Source organism: Aegilops tauschii, chromosome 7 (genome assembly GCF_002575655.3).
Source record: "Aegilops tauschii subsp. strangulata cultivar AL8/78 chromosome 7, Aet v6.0, whole genome shotgun sequence".
Lineage (NCBI taxonomy): Eukaryota > Viridiplantae > Streptophyta > Magnoliopsida > Poales > Poaceae > Aegilops > Aegilops tauschii.
Genome location: NC_053041.3, coordinates 155,840,179 through 155,859,865, shown reverse-complemented (window position 1 = coordinate 155,859,865; position 19,687 = coordinate 155,840,179). Strand labels below are relative to the sequence as shown.

The following is a 19,687-nucleotide window of genomic DNA, read 5'->3' as shown; positions in this document are numbered from 1 at the left end:
GGCGCCCCTGCCTCGCGTCGCCCTCTGCTTCCGTCGACGCCGCCTCTCCTCCTGCTTCTCCTCGTCGCCACCGACCGCGGCTCCGCCTCCCCTCTGTTCCCTCCTACCCGTGCTCCTCGTCCGGCCCCGCCGTCCAGCCGCGCCGCGCCCTCAAGCGCCTCGCCTCGCCGCTGCCTCCCCGCCATCCCGCAGCATCTCGTCTTCCGTCGCCGTGGGATTTCCATCAAGTTCGGCTACAGCACAAGGATATGTACAACTACGCGTAGTCGCCGAGTACGATTACTCACGGGACCCGTCAAGTTCATCTACGTGCGTGCACGACTACACATCCGGGATGCGTCCAGTACCTCTACGGAAGACGCGAACGTCTATGAACCGTGTACGACGAACATTGCCAAAGACCGTCGAGTACCACTACGTTGGCCAAGTACACCTTCGTCAAGACCGATGCCCGAACAAGCACCGTTGGCATGGATTGCGTCAAGTACCTCTACCGACGACCCCGAACATCTACGGAGTTTGCACGATTGCGAGATGTGAACGACTACTTCCACGATGACCCCGTGAACAACTACTTCCACTTCGAACGCGTTCCGCCCCGAATGCATGCTTCGAAGGTATAACCCCGAGACGACGTCCGTGGACCGAATGCATGTGTGTTGTATGAGATGCTCGTGTTTGCACCGTTTCCGAGAGAGGTCTTTGCACGTTCCTCGTTTCCATACCACTAACCCGTGGGAGCCCGGAATCCAGGAGCACCCCACCATCCTTGCGCGACACGCTCACGCCCATTTCTTGTGCACCGGTATCTCCGTGAGCTACCAGAACCGATACGTTGCCATGGCATCGTTTCCGTTTTCATCGCCGTGGCACCCAATTCTTTCTGCCATGGTGACCAAATGCTCCTAATCATCTTCATGTCAACATTTTCATAAAATTGCTTAAACCTTGCATATGTCATCCGCATCATGATAACAATATTTAAAATGTAAATAATTGATGGTTGCTTTAAAATTGCTAAATGACATGAGGATTTTCCGGTATTGTCGTTTGTTATTTCCGGCCTCATTTAAACTTGCCTTCATAGATAGTTTCCATATGCTTCACCTCTTGCCATGGTTAAAAACATTTAATATTGTTGGGTCCATAAACGAGAGAGAACTAAATAATTGATGTGGTGTTTCGTCAATATGCAACTCGTTGCATATTGAGCTCCACTTAATTTGAAGTGTTGTTTGTTGCATTTTGCCATGCCATGCCTCATTAAACTGGACATGCATCATATTTGTTTTTGCATCATGCCATGTGTATGTGGTGGTTGTTTACTATGTTGTTTGTTTCTTTCCGGGTTGCTTCTCTCGTTAGCTTCGGTTTCGTTCCGGAGTTGTGAGGATTCGTTCGACTACGTCCGCTTGTCTTCTTCATGGACTCGTTCTTCTTCTTTGCGGGATCTCAGGCAAGATGACCATACCCTCGAAATCACTTCTATCTTTGCTTGCTAGCTGTTCGCTCTATTGCTATGCCGCGCTACCTACCACTTGCTTTTCAAGCCTCCCAAGTTGCCATGAACCTCTAACCTTTGTCACCCTTCCTAGCAAACCGTTGTTTGGCTATGTTACCGCTTTTGCTCAGCCCCTCTTATAGCGTGTTAGTTGCAGGTGAAGATGAAGATTGCTCCATGTTGGATTCTATTTATGTTGGGATATCACAATATCTCTTATCTTAATTAATGCATCTATATACTTGGTAAAGGGTGGAAGGCTCGGCCTTATGCCTGGTGTTTTGTTCCACTCTTGCCGCCCTAGTTTCCGTCATACCGGTGTTATGTTCCTTGATTTTTGCGTTCCTTACGCGGTTGGGTGATTTATGGGACCCCCTTGACAGTTCGCTCTGAATAAAACTCCTCCAGCAAGGCCCAACCTTGGTTTTACCATTTGCCTACCTAAGCCTTTTTCCCTTGGGTTCTGCAGACTCAAGGGTCATCTTTATTTTAAACCCCCGGGCCAGTGCTCCTCTGAGTGTTGGTCCAACCCGTCAGTCGCCGGTGGCCACCAGGGGAAACTCTGGGCTGGCCTACCGGAAGCTTGGACAATCCGGTGTGCCCTGAGAACGAGATATGTGCAGCTCCTATCGGGATTTGTCGGCACATTCGGGCGGCTTTGCTGGTCTTGTTTTACCATTGTCGAAATGTCTTGTAAACCGGGATTCCGAGACTGATCGGGTCTTCCTGGGAGAAGGTTTATCCTTCGTTGACCGTGAGAGCTTATGATGGGCTAAGTTGGGACACCCCTGCAGGGTATTATCTTTTGAAAGCCGTGCCCGCGGTTATGTGGCAGATGGGAATTTGTTAATATCCGGTTGTAGAAAACTTGACACTTGACCTTAATTAAAACGCATCAACCGCGTGTGTAGCCGTGATGGTCTCTTCTCGACGGAGTCCGGGAAGTGAACACGGTTTCTGGGTTATGTTTGACGTAAGTAGGTGTTCAGGATCACTTCTTGGTCATTGCTAGATGACGTCCGCTCCTTTGCTTCTCTTCTCGCTCTCATTTACGCAAGTTAGCCACCATACATGCTTTTGCCGCTGGAGCTCCACCTCTTTGCACCATCCTTTCCTTCAAGCTTAAATAGTCTTGATCTCGCGGGTGTGAGATTGCCGAGTCGTCGTGACTCACAGATACTTCCAAACAGTTGCAGGTGCCGATGATACCAGTGCAGGTGATGTAACTGAGCTCAAGTGGGAGCTCGATGAAGATCTTGTTCGTTGTGTTGTTTCTTTTCATTTTGATCAGTAGTGGAGCCCAGTTGGGACGATCAGGGATCTGGCAGTTGGGTTGTCTTCTTTTCTTTTGGTTCCGTAGTCGGACCTATGTGTGTATCTCTGAATGATGTATGTTTTATTTATGTATGGTGAAGTGGCGATTGTAAGCCAATTCTTTATCCCATTCTTGTTCATTACATGGGATTGTGTGAAGATGACCCTTCTTGCGACAAGACCACAATGCGGTTATGCCTCTAAGCCGTGCCTCAACACGTGGGAGATATAGCCGCATCGTGGGCGTTACAAGTTGGTAATCAGAGCCATCCCCGACTTAGGAGCCCCCTGCTTGATCGAATCGCTGGCGTTGTTGAGTCTAGAAAAAAATGTTTTGAGTTTTAGGATTATATATATCGGAGAGTAGGATTCTTTTTACTCCTCTGTCCCTTCGTCGCTCTGGTGAGGCCTCCTGACGTAGAAGTTTTGACTATTCTCTCCTCAAATTTCACTAAAAAAATTTAGAATCACGCGGGTATCTTGGAATCGTTCCGATCGATTTGTGACGAGAACATTGTTCTTGGTGCCTCCTGTCATTTAGGGGTTGTGGCAGTGTCCCGGGGAGTTGAGCTCCGAGGTGTTGTCGTCACAATTTTATCGTTGCAGTTCTGAAATACCTGAGTTTCGCCGACATCGAAATCTCTTTTATGCAGTTGTTGGTGAGATCACCTCGACGCCACCCAGTACTGGGGCGGGAGTTCGGGAGTATTGCCATAACTTATATAACGGATGTTTTTCGAAGGTTGAGGTAAACGATTTCCGAAGATTTCTTGGTTATGTGTTGACGGATGGATACAGCTGGATCTAGGTATTGTTAGTTTGGGTGATATATTTTGTGTCCCCTGTATCCCCAACACCTGATTGCATAACCAGAAAGTTTCGGGAGTTTATAAGTGGGAATTCAAGTAGCTCTTAGAATATCTTTCCGACAGATGCATGATATGGGATTGGGGTTCGACGTCTAGTGGTCCGCTTTTCCACGGTTGATTTTACAGTGGTCTCGTTGTGTCTTAAAGAGTCCATGGCTTTGCCGACTCGGGGACGCTTCGTATGTCATGTGCACAGCCTTGTACATGATGGTGCTGTACGATTGAGCCCGTGTGGGCCCCACCACGAAAACTTCGGACGAAATCTCTATCATATGTTTGTTCCGGCTTATTCCGCAAGCCAATCCTTTGTTTTGTTTTTATTTGTGGTATTCAAGTTGCTCCGAAGTCAAGTGTTGATTCCATACTTTCCCTAAACGGTGTTCTCATATTTCTATGTGAATACTAATCCTTTCGATCATCGAGATTGTCATTCCAATTCTTTCCAACCGGTGCATTTCTCTTCGAGATGATCCCATCATATTCCCCATCCGCAAGACCAATTCTAAGTTTTTTTCTCAACGGTGTTCATTTCATCCGACCCAAGTTGCCTTTGTTTTTCCCGCCCTCCCACCCTCTTTCTTCAAGGACTCAGATTCCTTAACCAAGTAGCCCTTTTATTCACGTGAAGCCCCTTCATTCTTTTCAATCAATGTTCTTACCCGGTGGTTCTCATGAAGATGTTCTTCAAGTTTATTATTCTTCATTCTTTTTCTTCTCCGGTGGATTCAATTCAAGCTTTGTCGATCATGTCCTTTCCTCGTTTCAAATGTTTTCTCATGCCGGTGCAACTCTTAATCATTCCCCGCTTGCTATTCAATTGTTCCGGAGTGCTGAAGTTATCCCAGAAGATTCAAGTTTCTATTCGAAATCCTTTCAAGCTATTTCGAGGTCTTACCTTATTCAACCATTTAATTCAACCGGTGCAATCTCATTTTCAAGTAATCATTTCAACAGTGTTTCTTTTGAGTGGGCCCTAACCCACAGGTCTTTTCCCAGGATCTTACCTGACTCTTATAATTCTTTCCGGAGTTATTCTCAAATTCTTTTCGAAGTTTGACGTAAGAATGAATTATCATCAGTCAAATGTCTTTCTCCAAGATCTTTTAAATTCTTTCATCGTTGGTCCAACATTTCTAAATTTCATTCCGAAGTGCCTCAACAATTCATGGTGGTGTTTCTCATCGTCATTCTCAACATTTGAAGACCGAAGAAGAATTTCTCCTAAATCTTGGTCCGTTCTCTTGAAGATTCATGGTTCTAGCTTATGCCATCCTCTCATAATTGTTTTCGATTGTGAGAACTCTTCTCATACCCATCCGGAGCATTTCATGAGTTGTTTTCGCTTCTTGATCATCCAAAGGCCATCATTTCAGAAGATTTCTTCGTTCTAAGTTTTCAGCCTCGTTCTCCAATTATTCTAAGTTGATGCCTCTTCGTTCATTTTCAATTATTCCGGTGCATCGTCCAAGTATTCTCTAATCAGCTCGTGATCTCTTCGTTCTCGTGTATCAAATTCCCTTGAGTATTTTCGCGCGTTCTTTAATTCTTACGGTGTTTCGTCCTCTTTTCTTCAATTGTTTTCAATTCTCGCGGTGGTTCGTTCAAGATTTCTCTTCCTTCGTTATCATATCAATGTATTCGTTGTTTCAATCCTACCGGTGGTTCGATGAAGACCTTCCCAAGTTTGCGCTGTGTCTATCTTAATCCTTTCTACGGGGATAAGTAGTTTGACAAACCCATTGCTTGTCATCAATTAATTGGTGAAGGATGAGCATAATGTAATTCTTATTCTTGTTTCATCGAGTAAATTCAATTCCTTATTCCGGAGGTTCATCAAAATTCTTGATCTCATTTGTTCATTTTCTTTCCGGAGCTTCAAGTTATTTCAATTATTTCATTTCAAATCTTCATCTAATCATTGCAAGGCTTCTCCCGGAGTTCTTTTTAAGTTTCCATTTCGTTTGATCATTCTTATATTACCGGAGTTCTTCATGGAGGCTCTACATGGTGGTTCGTCAAGGATTCTTTTCATTCTTCAATTGTTCTTCAAGATTTCTCTTGGAGTCAAGATCCGCCAAGCTATACTCTAAAATATACATGGTGCTCAACACATGTTTGACTTGAGGAGTTCAAGCATTCTTCATCTCGCATTCCGAAGTGCAATTCTTTCTACCTTATCTTTTGAGATGGTGCTATGTCATTCTGGATAATTTCCCTTCAGGTTCATGATTCACAAAGTTTTCAAGAGTGACATATTTAAATCCATCATTTTATCTTCGTTCAAGACATCTTTTCAACCAATCAATCTTTTTGTTGGAGTTGTATTGGGTTATATTTCACCTAAAGCCTTCCCTAAGGATTGTTGCTATTATGGTGTCTATCAATGATCCAAAATTTCTCCTATCCTCTCGGCGAGAGAAGTTTTCATCTCTTCGTTGATCTCAAGCAAGCAATTGTTTCCGCTAGTGGCGGGTTGTCACCTCATAATTTTGAGATGTGTTCCATAAGCCCTCAACAAGTTTGTTCTTTTTCGTTGTTGATTTTCCCAACAACTCCGTTCTAACCTTCTCCGAAGGGTGCTTTCCAAGCTCATTTGTGACAGAAGTTGGCATTTTCTTCTCCATTCTTATTTCAAGGATCTGTCTTCTATTATTTATTACTTCCGGAGGCATTGTGATGTTGCTCTCTTCACTCATCTTCTCGGATTGTGAGGACCGTGTTCTTTTCGTGCTTATCCATTTTTAACCGGAGTGTCGTGTTTTCATTCGAGCTCTCTCATCTTATCAAGTTTTGTCTCCTTCCTCAACCGGAGTGCTGTCTGAAATTTTTCTTACCCCTAGTGTCATTCTTTCATTAGTTCCGGAGGCAATGTGTTGGTAATTTCATCGAGTATCCTCTCATCTTGTCAAGTTCATGTTCAATTCCTTCCAATTACAGTCGGAGTGCTGCCCAAATTATGTCATTCTTATTCCTTCCCTATCTTGTTTTAACCGGAGTGGTTTAAATATCTATCATGTCAATTAACCTCAAGGTTCACATGGTGTTCCTTGTTTCTCTTTTCTACCGGTGTGCTTTCATACTCCTTTTGATCCGTTAAGCACTTGTTTCATGTCCTTCAACCTACAAGGTTCTCGCAATGTTCCTTGTTTCTCTTTTATAACGGAGTGTTTGCAATCGCGTTCATCTCCATTGTATTCTTCTTTAATTTATTAACCTCTCAAGGTTCGTGGTTTCACTCGTTTGTCAAAGAAGAAATTTTGTTTTACCTATTCTCTTCCTCTTTCCGTTTCTCTCCGGTGCCATCCTAGATCTCGGGACGAGATCCTCTTGTAGTGGTGGAGTGTTGTAACGCCCCAAGACCGACGCTTCAGAAGACTTCCATATTTTCGTGATCACCGTGGGTTTCTTTTGTGCTTGCTCTTTTATTCTTTGCATTGCATCATGTCATCATGCCATCACGTCATTAATCTTTGCATCAAAACTCAACTAAATAAATTGCATGGATCTCCGATCCATTTAAATCGAGGGAATCACATGGTGTTTTCTCTTTATAATATATCCTCCTAATATTTATGGAGCTATTATAAATATTCCATTAATTGGAGTTCACCTTAACACACGTGCAAAATTAATCCTATGCCTTTTCTGCTTTGAGTCGATCTCTCTAACTTTGCCAACAATTCTTTCTCCATTTATTGTGGCTCCTCTAAAATTCTCAACATTTTTGGGCCTTCCAAACCTCCTCTTCCTATTCACCCATTTGAATTAAATTCAAATGTTTTTGAATCTAAACCTTGCATCCATGCCCACTCCTATTTTCTTGGATTAAACTCATTTTTCTGAGTCTGAGAAAATTATCCGCGTGCCCAACTTCTTCCCCTAACCTCTCTTTCTTTTCTTATCTTATCGCTGTTTTGTTTTATTTTCTTTAGAGTGTGAGAGAGGAGAGAGTCCAGCAGCCAACCGCTCCATTTGGCCCAAGGCCCATTTGCACCGAGGCCCAGCCCGCGCTCTCTCTAACCCTAGCCGCTAGAGACCGAGCCCATCTCTCCCTCTCGTCCTCCCACAGCGCCGCCAGCCTCCCCTGTCTCATCCTCCCGATCCCCTCACCCTCTTCCTCTCGTCCTCTCCCTTGCACCGGCCGCCCGCAGCAACCTCCTCCCTCTCGCCCCCTCGCAGCCTCCCGCCGACGCCCTCTCGCCATCACCACAGCACCTCGTCTCCCTCCTTGAGCCAGAGGAGGAGCCCCGCACCCGTTTCCCCAGCGCCGACCTCCTCCTCGCTCCCATGGCGTCGCCGCCCGTCAAGCTCCACTGCCGGCGCCCCGAGCCCTCCGCTCCGCCGTGCCTCCTCCCCTCTGCAGGCCCCCTCTCATGGCGCCGCCTTGCCTCCATGGCCGCCGCGCCTCCCTCTGCAGCACCAGGCCGCGGCCACCTCTCCTCGCCATGGCCGTGGCGAGCTTCCTCCTGCCGCCACTGGAGGCCAACTCCGGCGCCCCTGCCTCGCGTCGCCCTCTGCTTCCGTCGACGCCGCCTCTCCTCCTGCTTCTCCTCGTCGCCACCGACCGCGGCTCCGCCTCCCCTCTGTTCCCTCCTACCCGTGCTCCTCGTCCGGCCCCGCCGTCCAGCCGCGTCGCGCCCTCAAGCGCCTCGCCTCGCCGCTGCCTCCCCGCCACCCCGCAGCATCTCGTCTTCCGTCGCCGTGGGATTTCCATCAAGTTCGGCTACAGCACAAGGATATGTACAACTACGCGTAGTCGCCGAGTACGATTACTCACGGGACCCGTCAAGTTCATCTACGTGCGTGCACGACTACACATCCGGGATGCGTCCAGTACCTCTACGGAAGACGCGAACGTCTATGAACCGTGTACGACGAACATTGCCAAAGACCGTCGAGTACCACTACGTTGGCCAAGTACACCTTCGTCAAGACCGATGCCCGAACAAGCACCGTTGGCATGGATTGCGTCAAGTACCTCTACCGACGACCCCGAACATCTACGGAGTTTGCACGATTGCGAGATGTGAACGACTACTTCCATGATGACCCCGTGAACAACTACTTCCACTTCGAACGCGTTCCGCCCCGAATGCACGCTTCGAAGGTATAACCCCGAGACGACGTCCGTGGACCGAATGCATGTGTGTTGTATGAGATGCTCGTGTTTGCACCGTTTCCGAGAGAGGTCTTTGCACGTTCCTCGTTTCCATACCACTAACCCGTGGGAGCCCGGAATCCGGGAGCACCCCACCATCCTTGCGCGACACGCTCACGCCCATTTCTTGTGCACCGGTATCTCCGTGAGCTACCGGAACCGATACGTTGCCATGGCATCGTTTCCGTTTTCATCGCCGTGGCACCCAATTCTTTCTGCCATGGTGACCAAATGCTCCTAATCATCTTCATGTCAACATTTTCATAAAATTGCTTAAACCTTGCGTATGTCATCCGCATCATGATAACAATATTTAAAATGTAAATAATTGATGGTTGCTTTAAAATTGCTAAATGACATGAGGATTTTCCGGTATTGTCGTTTGTTATTTCCGGCCTCATTTAAACTTGCCTTCATAGATAGTTTCCATATGCTTCACCTCTTGCCATGGTTAAAAACATTTAATATTGTTGGGTCCATAAACGAGAGAGAACTAAATAATTGATGTGGTGTTTCGTCAATATGCAACTCGTTGCATATTGAGCTCCACTTAATTTGAAGTGTTGTTTGTTGCATTTTGCCATGCCATGCCTCATTAAACCGGACATGCATCATATTTGTTTTTGCATCATGCCATGTGTATGTGGTGGTTGTTTACTATGTTGTTTGTTTCTTTCCGGGTTGCTTCTCTCGTTAGCTTCGGTTTCGTTCCGGAGTTGTGAGGATTCGTTCGACTACGTCCGCTTGTCTTCTTCATGGACTCGTTCTTCTTCTTTGCGGGATCTCAGGCAAGATGACCATACCCTCGAAATCACTTCTATCTTTGCTTGCTAGCTGTTCGCTCTATTGCTATGCCGCGCTACCTACCACTTGCTTTTCAAGCCTCCCAAGTTGCCATGAACCTCTAACCTTTGTCACCCTTCCTAGCAAACCGTTGTTTGGCTATGTTACCGCTTTTGCTCAGCCCCTCTTATAGCGTGTTAGTTGCAGGTGAAGATGAAGATTGCTCCATGTTGGATTCTATTTATGTTGGGATATCACAATATCTCTTATCTTAATTAATGCATCTATATACTTGGTAAAGGGTGGAAGGCTCGGCCTTATGCCTGGTGTTTTGTTCCACTCTTGCCGCCCTAGTTTCCGTCATACCGGTGTTATGTTCCTTGATTTTTGCGTTCCTTACGCGGTTGGGTGATTTATGGGACCCCCTTGACAGTTCGCTCTGAATAAAACTCCTCCAGCAAGGCCCAACCTTGGTTTTACCATTTGCCTACCTAAGCCTTTTTCCCTTGGGTTCTGCAGACTCAAGGGTCATCTTTATTTTAAACCCCCGGGCCAGTGCTCCTCTGAGTGTTGGTCCAACCCGTCAGTCGCCGGTGGCCACCAGGGGCAACTCTGGGCTGGCCTACCGGAAGCTTGGACAATCCGGTGTGCCCTGAGAACGAGATATGTGCAGCTCCTATCGGGATTTGTCGGCACATTCGGGCGGCTTTGCTGGTCTTATTTTACCATTGTCGAAATGTCTTGTAAACCGGGATTCCGAGACTGATCGGGTCTTCCTGAGAGAAGGTTTATCCTTCGTTGACCGTGAGAGCTTATGATGGGCTAAGTTGGGACACCCCTGCAGGGTATTATCTTTCGAAAGCCGTGCCCGCGGTTATGTGGCAGATGGGAATTTGTTAATATCCGGTTGTAGAGAACTTGACACTTGACCTTAATTAAAACGCATCAACCGCGTGTGTAGCCGTGATGGTCTCTTCTCGGCGGAGTCCGGGAAGTGAACACGGTTTCTGGGTTATGTTTGACGTAAGTAGGTGTTCAGGATCACTGCTTGGTCATTGCTAGATGACGTCCGCTCCTTTGCTTCTCTTCTCGCTCTCATTTACGCAAGTTAGCCACCATACATGCTTTTGCCGCTGCAGCTCCACCTCTTTGCACCATCCTTTCCTTCAAGCTTAAATAGTCTTGATCTCGCGGGTGTGAGATTGCCGAGTCCTCGTGACTCACAGATACTTCCAAACAGTTGCAGGTGCCGATGATACCAGTGCAGGTGATGTAACTGAGCTCAAGTGGGAGCTCGATGAAGATCTTGTTCGTTGTGTTGTTTCTTTTCATTTTGATCAGTAGTGGAGCCCAGTTGGGACGATCAGGGATCTGGCAGTTGGGTTGTCTTCTTTTCTTTTGGTTCCGTAGTCGGACCTATGTGTGTATCTCTGAATGATGTATGTTTTATTTATGTATTGTGTGAAGTGGCGATTGTAAGCCAATTCTTTATCCCATTCTTGTTCATTACATGGGATTGTGTGAAGATGACCCTTCTTGCGACAAGACCACAATGCGGTTATGCCTCTAAGTCGTGCCTCGACACGTGGGAGATATAGCCGCATCGTGGGCGTTACATTTTAATTGGCTGGTCGCAATGGCGGCGCATCAAGGTGCAAGGCAGCGGCGTCATGTTCATACTACGGGAAAGGAAGAGCTCCTAATAATTTGTATGCTCCTTGCCGTAGGTGAGTTGCCACCTCTTCCCACATGTTCCTGCTAATTATGAAGTAAACTCGAGAATGAATTGTGATTGTGATTAGTATCTTTAGATATTGGTCAGTACTTTTACTCTACTTGCTTATGTAGCCACTAATGTGGTTCCTTGATGCTTCTTTGAAGGCAATTGATTAAGTCAAAAGGCAACAAGAAGGCACGATGGCGATCAAGGTCCTTATGTACGCCGAGTGCTATCTTTTGTCTACCATATCGTATGAGAGTAGATCAGGATGAACCAACTAAGTCATGTACTATGTATGTAGAACATATCCGGTCTATATCTGAATCTATGAATAATTATATCGATGATGTTTTATGTCTACATAGCCTGCCTTTTGTATGCTATATAAGCTCAATGTATCATTGTACTGTTCTTCTTTGACTTAGCATATATGCCCATTTTTTGATAAATTTTCATGTGACTACCAGTGTTGTAAACCAGAATTCTCTTTCTGAGGATGCTTATGGCTGAACTGTTCATTATCTTTGTCAATATATTCTATCCAATATATTATCCACGGCTAAAACACATGTTAAATTTTCTTATCTTACTCATAGATAATGATTTGGTGTATGGCACTTACTGAACCAATATCATTGTTATTTTTTATATTTGCAATGCTCATATGACTATTACCGGATTGGATATGATTTTTTTTTTATTTGCAATGCTCCTATGACTTACTGGATCAGATATGATTGTTGCCGGCAACATCGCTGCCGGGTGCGGCAAGCCGCACTTCCTACCTAGTTATTGACGAGGCCATCCTGTATCGTATTTGTTGACCACCATTATTGTAAAGTCATATGACACTATTGCAACAAACTTCTTCTTCGGAGTCGACTGCAGCTTACGCCTATTGACAACCGTGTCGTAGGCACAATTGCATATAATTTAGTTGCAACAACAGAAGTTTGGATGATATGTCAATTTTTTCTCCCGTTGCAACGCACCGGCATACGTGCTCGTATTATATAAGAAGATTAGATCTAGAGGAGAGGAAAAGCCTGACTCGGTTGTCCGTCTCATGTCTCATCTCATCAATCAAAAGAGGGAGTAGGAAGATGGGAGTGAGGCTGACGATGCATCACATGGCCCGCGGCGGCTGGGTCTCCCTGCCGGCAGAGCTCCTCAAGGAAGTCTCCGACCGTCTGCAGGCCGACGCGGACCAAATCCAAATCCGCCAGGTATGCTCCCACTGGCGCGCGTCCACCGCCCCGCCTCGCGGACTGCCGCCCGTGGGTCGTCGCCGCCCACGACCGCCACCGAGATCCTTTCAGCGCGGTCAACCCCGTCGGCGAACACTCCTTGTGGCTGCCCCGCGGCGGCAGCGACCCAAGGATAGACTCCCGGGCACCGGCCCCGGCCGGCCTCCCCTACTGCTGCGGCACGCCCTGCGGCTGGCTCGCTCTCACGGACCACCTGCGATCCCCCACCAGGCTCATCCTCTGGGAGCCCCTCTCCAAAGCCGATATCCCTCTGCCCAGTCTCACAACCGTCGCCCAAGTGTTCCTCTCCGGAGACCCGCTCGCCTCGCCGGGCTGCCGCTGGATGGCCATCGCGAGCCAGAAGATCCCCGGCGCACAGATCGGGCAGAGGCTCTTCTTCTGGCGCCCCGGAGACGCAGGCTGGGTGATGCAGCTCGAGTACCCTAACGACAGGATCGAAGGCGCGGCCTTCCACAACGGCAGATTCTACATGTCCACCATCAACATGTCCCTCGATATTTTCGATCTCCAAGACCATCCTCCCAAGCGCCTGCGCCGCATCTGCCTCTACGCTCCTCTGCAAGCGCGGTATCCACGCTACCCTGGGAATCCGGTGCCGCATGCTGTGGCCTGCAACAACCAGATGCTGCTCGTTATTGTGTATCGCGGACCACGCCAGGCCGTGATACTTGCGGAAGTGCACTGCCCGGATTGGGATGCCGACCGCCTCGACCTCCGGGAGGACAAGGTGTCGGATCTCGGCGACTACTCGCTCTTCCTGGGCCGGGGTGACACGCTCGCGCTCTCTGCAAAGGAGTTCCCAGCCATCAGGAGAAATTGTGTCTACTTTGTGGAGCATGATACATACAAGCATGAGGCGTGGGTGGTTGTGTTTGATTTGGGGTCAAACGATTTGGAACGAACTCCCCACCCACAAGAGCACAGGGAGGGCGGCAGCAAAAGCACTGGCTGGCTGGCATATTCCTGGTTCTGTCCCAGAAGGCCCTTCGTTGGGGAGCAGGCCCTATGAGGTATTGGCATAATTTTGGTCATTTGGAATGCCAGATAAATCAACTCATGCCCTTCGCATTTTTTATGTGTTGAGATTCAAGTCATACAAAGTACGGAAATACATGATCGTGCGCGTGCACGATTTCGCGTCATCGGGCGCTCACGCTACAGACAAAAACGGCCCATGCGTCTTATCCACTTAGCCCACCATCTCGCATCATCTCGTACCTCTCACTGCCGCCCCGCGCCTACTTCTGATGTGACCTCCGCCCCGCTCCTCCACCTCGAATCGACTACGCCCCCACGGCCGCACACCTCCAGCCACCTCCCGGCGGAGCAGCAAGCACACACCCGGCCGCACACATCCAGCCACCTACCGGCGGAGCGGCAAGCACACCCCCGGTCGCGCCCCTCCTCCTGCCTAATCCCGGCGACGCGCACCAGGCCCGGCTGTCTCGCTCCTCCCGCCTCTTCCTGTGAAGCGCGCCGCGCCCGGCAGGGCCTGCTCCCCGGCCCCCTACGCCGGCGCCCAGCTGCGGGAGCACGACGTCTCTCTGAACTGTCTCAAGCAAGACAACACGTCTAAGCAAACCGACCGGATGCCACGTATGTGCATGCATCTATGTACAAGAAGACGCTTGATTCATTTTTTACTCCATCATGATCCAATCCTAGCTAGTTCGTCTACCTCCTCTTTTGTTATTAATTGCAGGAGTTGCGCACTCTTGTCGATATAATAGCTCACGCATCATTGTGGTAGTTGCACACTCTTGTCGGCATAGTTGGCATCCGTAGTAATTGTAATTGCACACATAATACTTATCAGTTGGCTATGATTGTTAAAAAGTTGCACAACACGACAATACAAAGATGATTAGACAATGTCTCGCACTTGCATTCCTTACTCAAGTATAGCTAGACGGACGACATTATAAGCTCGATCAACTATTACTGCAGACTGAAAGACTGTGGCACGCATGAGCATGGAGTTGCACAGTCTCATCGATATAGTCGCACATGCACGACCACGAAGATGCACACTCTAGTAGGCATAATAGCTCACGCATGACTACGGGAGTTGCACATATGTGACGGCATAGTCGCATATGCATGACCGCGGAGTTGCACATTCTCGTCGGTGTAGTAGCTCACGTATAACTGTGGAGTTGTACATTCTAGGTATAATCGCACATGCATGACAGCAGAGTTCCCCAATCTCGCTCGCATAGTCGCACACGCACGGCTGCAGGGTTGCACACTTTCGTCGGCACAGGTGCCCACTCTCTTTCGCTACCGGGGTTGCACACTCTCCTTTGTATAGTAGTTCACGCAAGATTGCCGGAGTTGCACACGCGCGGCGGCATAGTCGCACACGCACGGCTGCAGGGTTGCACACTTTCGTCGGCACAGGTGCCCACTCTCTTTCGCTACCGGGGTTGCACACTCTCCTTTGTATAGTAGTTCACGCAAAATTGCGGGAGTTGCACACACAGGACCACAATTTGCACACTCTTGTTGGTGTGCTAGCGCACGCACGGCCGCGGAGTTGCACACTCTTGTTGGCATAGTCGCACATGTGTGGCCGCGGAGTTGCACACTCTTTTCCGCATAATCACACACGTACTACTGCGGCAGGTGCTCACACACGGCCGTAAAGCTGCACACTCTCGACGGCATAGTCGCACATGCATGGCCACGGAGTTGCACAATTTCGTCTGCATAGTAGCACATGAATTGTTGTGGGAGGTGCTCACGCCCGCCCGCGGAGTTGCACACTCTCATCAGCATAGTCGCACATGCACAGCTGCGGGAGTTGTACATGCACAATGGCATAGTTGCTCACGCGCGACTGCGGAGTTGCACACCCTGACCGACATAGTTACTGACACATGGACTGCGGGGGCTGCACACGCGCGGCGACTACTAAGTAGTTAACCAGGATAGTTAGCCGAGGCAGCAGACGAAATTGCACATTACACTGTTAGGGAGTAGTATGGGGTGATGCCATCAGTGAAAACTGCATGTCCATGGTTAGAGAAAAAAGTTGCACATCGAATGTCAACTAGTTGCACATCGACGGCTAAACTGTTGCACCAAACGGAGACTAAGTTGCACAAAAAAAATTCGTCGGAACATACCCATGCGGGATCTAGTTTCGAAGAGCACGTCGCGAGGGTTCCAACGATGAAAACGGAACTTAATTTCGATACGCGGTCCAAAAATTGTGACTTTTTAAAAATTTGAAAACTCAAATTAAATGTGTTCACACCTATTAACATGGATGCTTTTGTAATATTTTCCGTTTTATATGATACTTATGGATTATAAAAAAATTTATATATTAATTAGGGGGACAAACTATTACCTTTCATGGATTATGGGACAAAAAAATTCATTTTAGGCCGGTCGCTCGCGTAGGCTAGCGATCAGCCGGCCGCTTGCTAGACAGGTCCTACAAAGTATACAAAGACGTAGGCAATCCATGTTGTGCACTTGTAATATTTTACACATTCGACACACGCATCATTTTTTTTACTGAATTTCATAGCATGGATTTGAACACTAAGAAACAAACTGGAGCGCAAACTGAGTCATACTACAAAGTATAGCTTGTGAAGATTGAGTGAGAGCCGAGGTGCGCGTGGGATTACACAAGTGAACCTTCAAATCATTCGATGTTGCCACAATGCGGAGGAGAAGAAATTCAAACCAGAAGCAGCATATGATTCGTGCAATTGCTTGTAGCTAAACCCTCGTGGTCATACCTGCACCGAGCTTCTTCATGGACGGCCTGGACATCAGATCCTCCCACCACGCTTTCACGTGAGGGTAGGAGTTGAACAGAGACGCATAAGGCGTCGCATCCATGAGGTAGAAAGTACACGCGAAATGGTTCAGATCTGCAAAGCTGACGAAATCACCGGCTAAATACTTGTGTTTGGACAGGTGGGCTTCATAGATTTCTAGAACCTTCTTCGCCTTCACCAAGCTTTCGTCCACAATCCTTTGATTCGTGGGAAGACCGCGTAAGGTCGGGTATATGAAGCACTCCAGCACGATCGGTGAGAGGGCCGGGTGGTATTGATGTATTTCGACCTCTGTCCATATGTCTACCATGGCAGCTTCCTCCAGATTGCTCTCCCTCAACAAGTCCACTTGCTCCGACTTGTATTTGCGAAGCACGTATTTAGCAATGGCGCGTGACTCTAGAAAAGATGAAGAAATTAGTAAACATGAGTCACGAGGAATATGAAACCAAGATTATACTTGTTCGATTTACTCAAGCAAGTTGTATTATAGTAATCTTTGATTTGTTTGCGGGTAGTGAGTCAAGAAATATATGAACGTCCGAGGAAATTTAACTACACAGCTCACCGAAGAGGATGAGATCGCCATCTTGAAAAGCTGGGACCTGCCCAAACGGCTGCAAGAAGGCACCACAGTGTGAGTAGCCTGTCAGCACTCTGAAGCTCCTGAAGTCTAGCAGCCGACGAACTAAGATGACCGAATAGAAGGAGGACAACTGTGGTGTTTATCATACTTACATTCCTGGCGAGGTGCTCAGGGCGCTTATGCCCCTTGCCGGGGAAGTCGATGTCGACAAGCTCGTACTCGGCGCCCACCTCCTCCAGGCAGACGAGCACCCTCGCCACGTTCGTCGACGCGGCCGGCCCGAACACCTTCACCGGCGCCATTTGCTTGTGGAAGTGATGCTGTCCGGTGGCAGTATATCAAGAGAGGGTGGTTGCGGTGTGCAGGCAGAAGGCAATCGCAAAATCTGCACGAGAGTGCGCGTCCCTTTCGATGGGCTGGTTTGTAGGTCCTCAAGAATGTTGTTTTTCTTGTTCCGGCGCCAACAAACCACGAGGGCCGAACACTGTTGTTGTCCTTTTTTTCCCTCGAGATTCAGTTATCCAAATATAACAACCAAAAAATTTTAGAGGAAAGTATTTAACAACCAAATTAGAATTTTCTATAGGAGCCAACATTTCAGTTTGGTCAGGGCGGAAAACCCGGAAGCAGGGGCGGCAGAGTCGTCGACTATGGAGAAGCATCTGGCGGGGGCAGGGGGGAACGCTGATCTCTGAGCCTGGGCTACGTTGGCAGGAGGAGGAGCACGCTGTGGGGGGCTCGGGATCTAGGCGACGGCGGCAGGAGTGGGACCTGGGGGAGGTAAAGAGAAGGAGACGGCCATGGGGACATCCAGACCTTGCTGACGGCGGCGCAGGTAGATCCAGGGCGCGGCGGCGCGCTGTGGCGGGGAGGGGTGTGGCGAGGTGCTCTTCGCTGTCGGCGGGAGAGAACAACGCGGACCGTGAGACCGAGAGGGAAAGGAGAAGAACAGGGTGGCGGTGAATGACAAAGGCAAGGTCCAAATTGTTTTCCTAATCCAGATCTCAAGTGCTGAATAGTAACTACAAAAATGAAATGAAATAAAATGCATTTAAAACTTTTTTGCATATTTTTAACAACAAACTTTTCTTAATTATTTTGGAGTATCAATTGTTTTTCAGAGCATTAGGTATGTTTTTCTCCATGAAAATTTGCACTTATGTAGAAAATCCAACAATGTTTGTTGCAAAAAAACAGATTCTTTCCCGAAAATCCAATTCGACTCCATGTGCACGTGCGCCTGCATGTGAAAAATAATGTTAAAAAATTTCCAATAAATATTTAATGTGCTCATAGTTACATCCAAATGTTACCCGTAAATTTTTAGGTAAAAAAGGTTAAATATTTTTTCAATTTTACTGTTTATGCGGGAGCAAATGCACCCAGAGCCAAAACGCCCTTCCCCGTAGTCTTACAACCACTAAGAATAAAGAAGCCGCCAAAGCTACAGGATGCCATCACCACGTGCCCAGAAAAGAGTAGCAACATTTGGACGTCTTGCATAGTCCAGTGACAACACTATGGGATTATTAATTTCGAGGAGTTTGCTCATCGATACACATCCTGGGCGGCTAGCTAACTACAACAGTCAGCCGCTTCGTTGCGTATAAAGTGACGGTGCACTCCATATCGAACTCGGCGTTCTCGGCGATCAACAGCGACTTCACGCCTGCCTTGCGGAACTCGTACTATATCACCTTGGATTTAGAACCGCTTCTGCATGTAAACCTCATGTGACCTGGACCGAAATAGCACCGACAACTATCCAGCTTGGCGTACGAAAATTAGGCTTGACCTCTTCAGGCTCAGGTTCTGGTGACGGTATTTTAAGTGCCATTGTACCCATCATCAAAATATTAGAATTTGTAATCTGATAAGTTTTTGCTACGGCATTGACGGGCACATCAGACATTAACATGGCTTATCATGGTGAAGATTTGACAGGAAATCACTGGCTGCTGGTTATTTCTTGGAATGAACGTTAAAGATGGGCTGAGAAGGATAGGTAATGATGGAAGTGTGTCTTTTATGGAGAAATGCATTATAGAACATTGTTGTCGATATATATGTTCAGTTAGAAGAGAATGATGGTGAAGATGGACAAGACAATGATTCTGAAGGTGGAGAAGAAAATAACTCAGAACATGGACAACAGAGGTCACAAGAGCACAATAACAGTGATTGGGAAGAAGAGCATGAAGATTGTTCTGATGAGGATGACCCAGAGGATTGTTCTGATGAGGATGGGCATGAGGATGTTCTTGAATTTCCTGAAAATGAAGAAAATGACCAACCTAAAACTGATATTGTTCCTTACAAGGGGGGCTCACCCATAGTTCAAAACCGCCTTTGACCGTGTCCACATCCGTACCCATTCTAGGCAAACCACCTAGGGACTGTTTTTGCCCGGTATTGGATTGTTTAGAGGGGAAAGGGAGCAGAAATAAAGATCAAAGGGTCATGTGACCCACCAAGTTTTTTCGGTGTAGTAAAATGGACCTTTTTCTTTTAAAGTGCTAATACGATTAAAAAATTGTTCACGGGTTTTTTCTAAAATATCTCATACCTTTCAAAACGATGTTCATGAGATTTTAAAAAATGTTCATGCGTTCAAAAAAATATGTTCACAACATCGAAAAGGAAATTATACAATGCTAAAAATGTCCACATATTTTTTTAAAGATTTCTTAT

The 19,687-nt window shown here is 47.4% G+C and overlaps 1 protein-coding gene and 1 pseudogene across 1 annotated transcript; one reads left to right on the top strand and one right to left on the bottom strand.

The window, feature by feature from the left end:
* Positions 1–11,242: 11,242 nt before the first annotated feature.
* On the top strand, positions 11,243–13,662 carry LOC109761273 (uncharacterized; annotated as a pseudogene).
* Positions 13,663–16,104: 2,442 nt separating this feature from the next.
* LOC109761272 (probable glutathione S-transferase GSTF1) lies at positions 16,105–17,908 on the bottom strand. The gene is made up of 3 exons (XM_020320071.4): positions 17,149–17,908; positions 16,979–17,027; positions 16,105–16,809 (listed from the first exon to the last, which is right to left on the bottom strand). Exons 1-3 carry the CDS (start codon positions 17,296–17,298, stop codon positions 16,349–16,351), a joined length of 660 nt encoding a protein of 219 aa, XP_020175660.1. The 5' UTR covers positions 17,299–17,908; the 3' UTR covers positions 16,105–16,348.
* Between the last annotated feature and the right edge of the window lie 1,779 nt (positions 17,909–19,687).

Excerpts from the sequence above, each read along its gene's own strand:
- LOC109761272 (XM_020320071.4), bottom strand. The coding sequence starts at position 17,298 with ATGGCGCCGGTGAAGGTGTTCGGGCCGGCCGCGTCGACGAACGTGGCG. Across the intron at positions 17,028-17,148 it reads CTGAGCACCTCGCCAGGAAT|CCGTTTGGGCAGGTCCCAGC; the intron begins GTAAGTATGATA and ends GCCTTCTTGCAG. Across the intron at positions 16,810-16,978 it reads TGGCGATCTCATCCTCTTCG|AGTCACGCGCCATTGCTAAA; the intron begins GTGAGCTGTGTA and ends CATCTTTTCTAG.